The 1,197-nt window shown below is 36.8% G+C and overlaps 1 protein-coding gene across 1 annotated transcript in view; it reads right to left on the bottom strand.

Moving 5' to 3' along the window:
• SLC25A32 (solute carrier family 25 (mitochondrial folate carrier), member 32) overlaps window positions 1-1,197 on the bottom strand; it is a 17,486-nt gene that overhangs the window by 1,572 nt on the left and 14,717 nt on the right. Inside the window, exon 6 of the mRNA XM_012643525.1 lies at window positions 990-1,135. Within this exon, the coding sequence (XP_012498979.1) occupies window positions 990-1,135 (146 nt within the window). The remainder of the gene's footprint in view (window positions 1-989; window positions 1,136-1,197) is intronic.

Raw genomic sequence — 1,197 nt, 5'->3', positions numbered from 1 at the left:
TGACAATCTCATAGTTGGCTGGGTGCAGTGGCTCTTGGCTGTAATCCCAGCACTTTGGGAGGCTGAGGCAGGAGGATCGCTTGAAACCAGGAATTCGAACCAGCCTGAGCAACACAGTGAGACCTTGTCTCTACAAAAAAAAAAAAAAAAAAAAATTGTTTTAAATTAGCCAGGCTTGGTGGTGTGCGCTTGTAGTCCCAGCTACTCAGGAGGCTGAGGTTGGGAGGATCACTTGAGTCCAGGAGTTTGAGGTTACAGTGAGTTATGTTTGCACTACTGAACTCCAGCCTGCACAACAGAGGAAGACCCTGCCTCTAAAAATAAAATGAAATAAAAATCTCGTTGCTTATATAAATGCTTGACAACACTAAATATAGCACACAGAAAAAGAAAATTTTATTTCCTTAATGCCTAGAATAGGGGATACCACCTAGAAGGTTGTCACTTAGGTTTTCATTAAATACTGAATTGAACTAGATATAAAATTCTAAATATTCTGCTTTGGTCTATGAGAATTGAAGGGAAATACAGTGATGTCTACATATAACAGTTTAACTAGTCTCAAACTGAAGAACAAGTATCTCTTCCTTACATGGAGACAAGTATCTGCAAAAGTTATGGTGTCAGTAGCAGGCGTAGGGCCTTCTCAAATGTATTAAACTAGGTTTATAACTTCTTATATTCAATGTCATTCAAGTATTTTATAACACCTAAATTTTGTTTAATTAATTTTTCAAAACATTTTCACAACTCATTTGATGTTTATAACAACTTTGTTAGCCCAGATAGTCTAATTTTACAAATGAAGAAATCAAGCTTCAGAAAGATTTAAGTCCACAGTCATATATGGAGTAAATGGGAAAGCAGGGACCACCAGCCATGCTTTCACCACAGCAAACTGGGCTTTGCTATAAAACTAATAAAACTAGACAGTCTAAGATATGCAAGGTACCTCATCTGAACAATTCTGATATATCGCATGTTCTCACCTCCACGTCTTTGTGATTACATCCATTACACCCCTGTAAAACATGTGTTGATCCTGAAGACGAGCTCTCAGGACTTGATATGGGTATGTTGCTGCTACAGCAAATATTTTGGATAGTGCTGCAACAGATATATATTCTACTGTGCTCTAAAATGACAACACAAAACATTTGTATTTTTCTTTAGATGGGATTTCTTTAAAAATATAGA

Source organism: Propithecus coquereli, unplaced genomic scaffold (assembly GCF_000956105.1).
Source record: "Propithecus coquereli isolate 6110/MARCELLA unplaced genomic scaffold, Pcoq_1.0 Scaffold2, whole genome shotgun sequence".
In the NCBI taxonomy this organism is placed as follows: Eukaryota; Metazoa; Chordata; class Mammalia; order Primates; family Indriidae; genus Propithecus; species Propithecus coquereli.
Note: the sequence above shows the minus strand (reverse complement) of the source record. Positions and strands in the feature narration are given on the sequence as shown.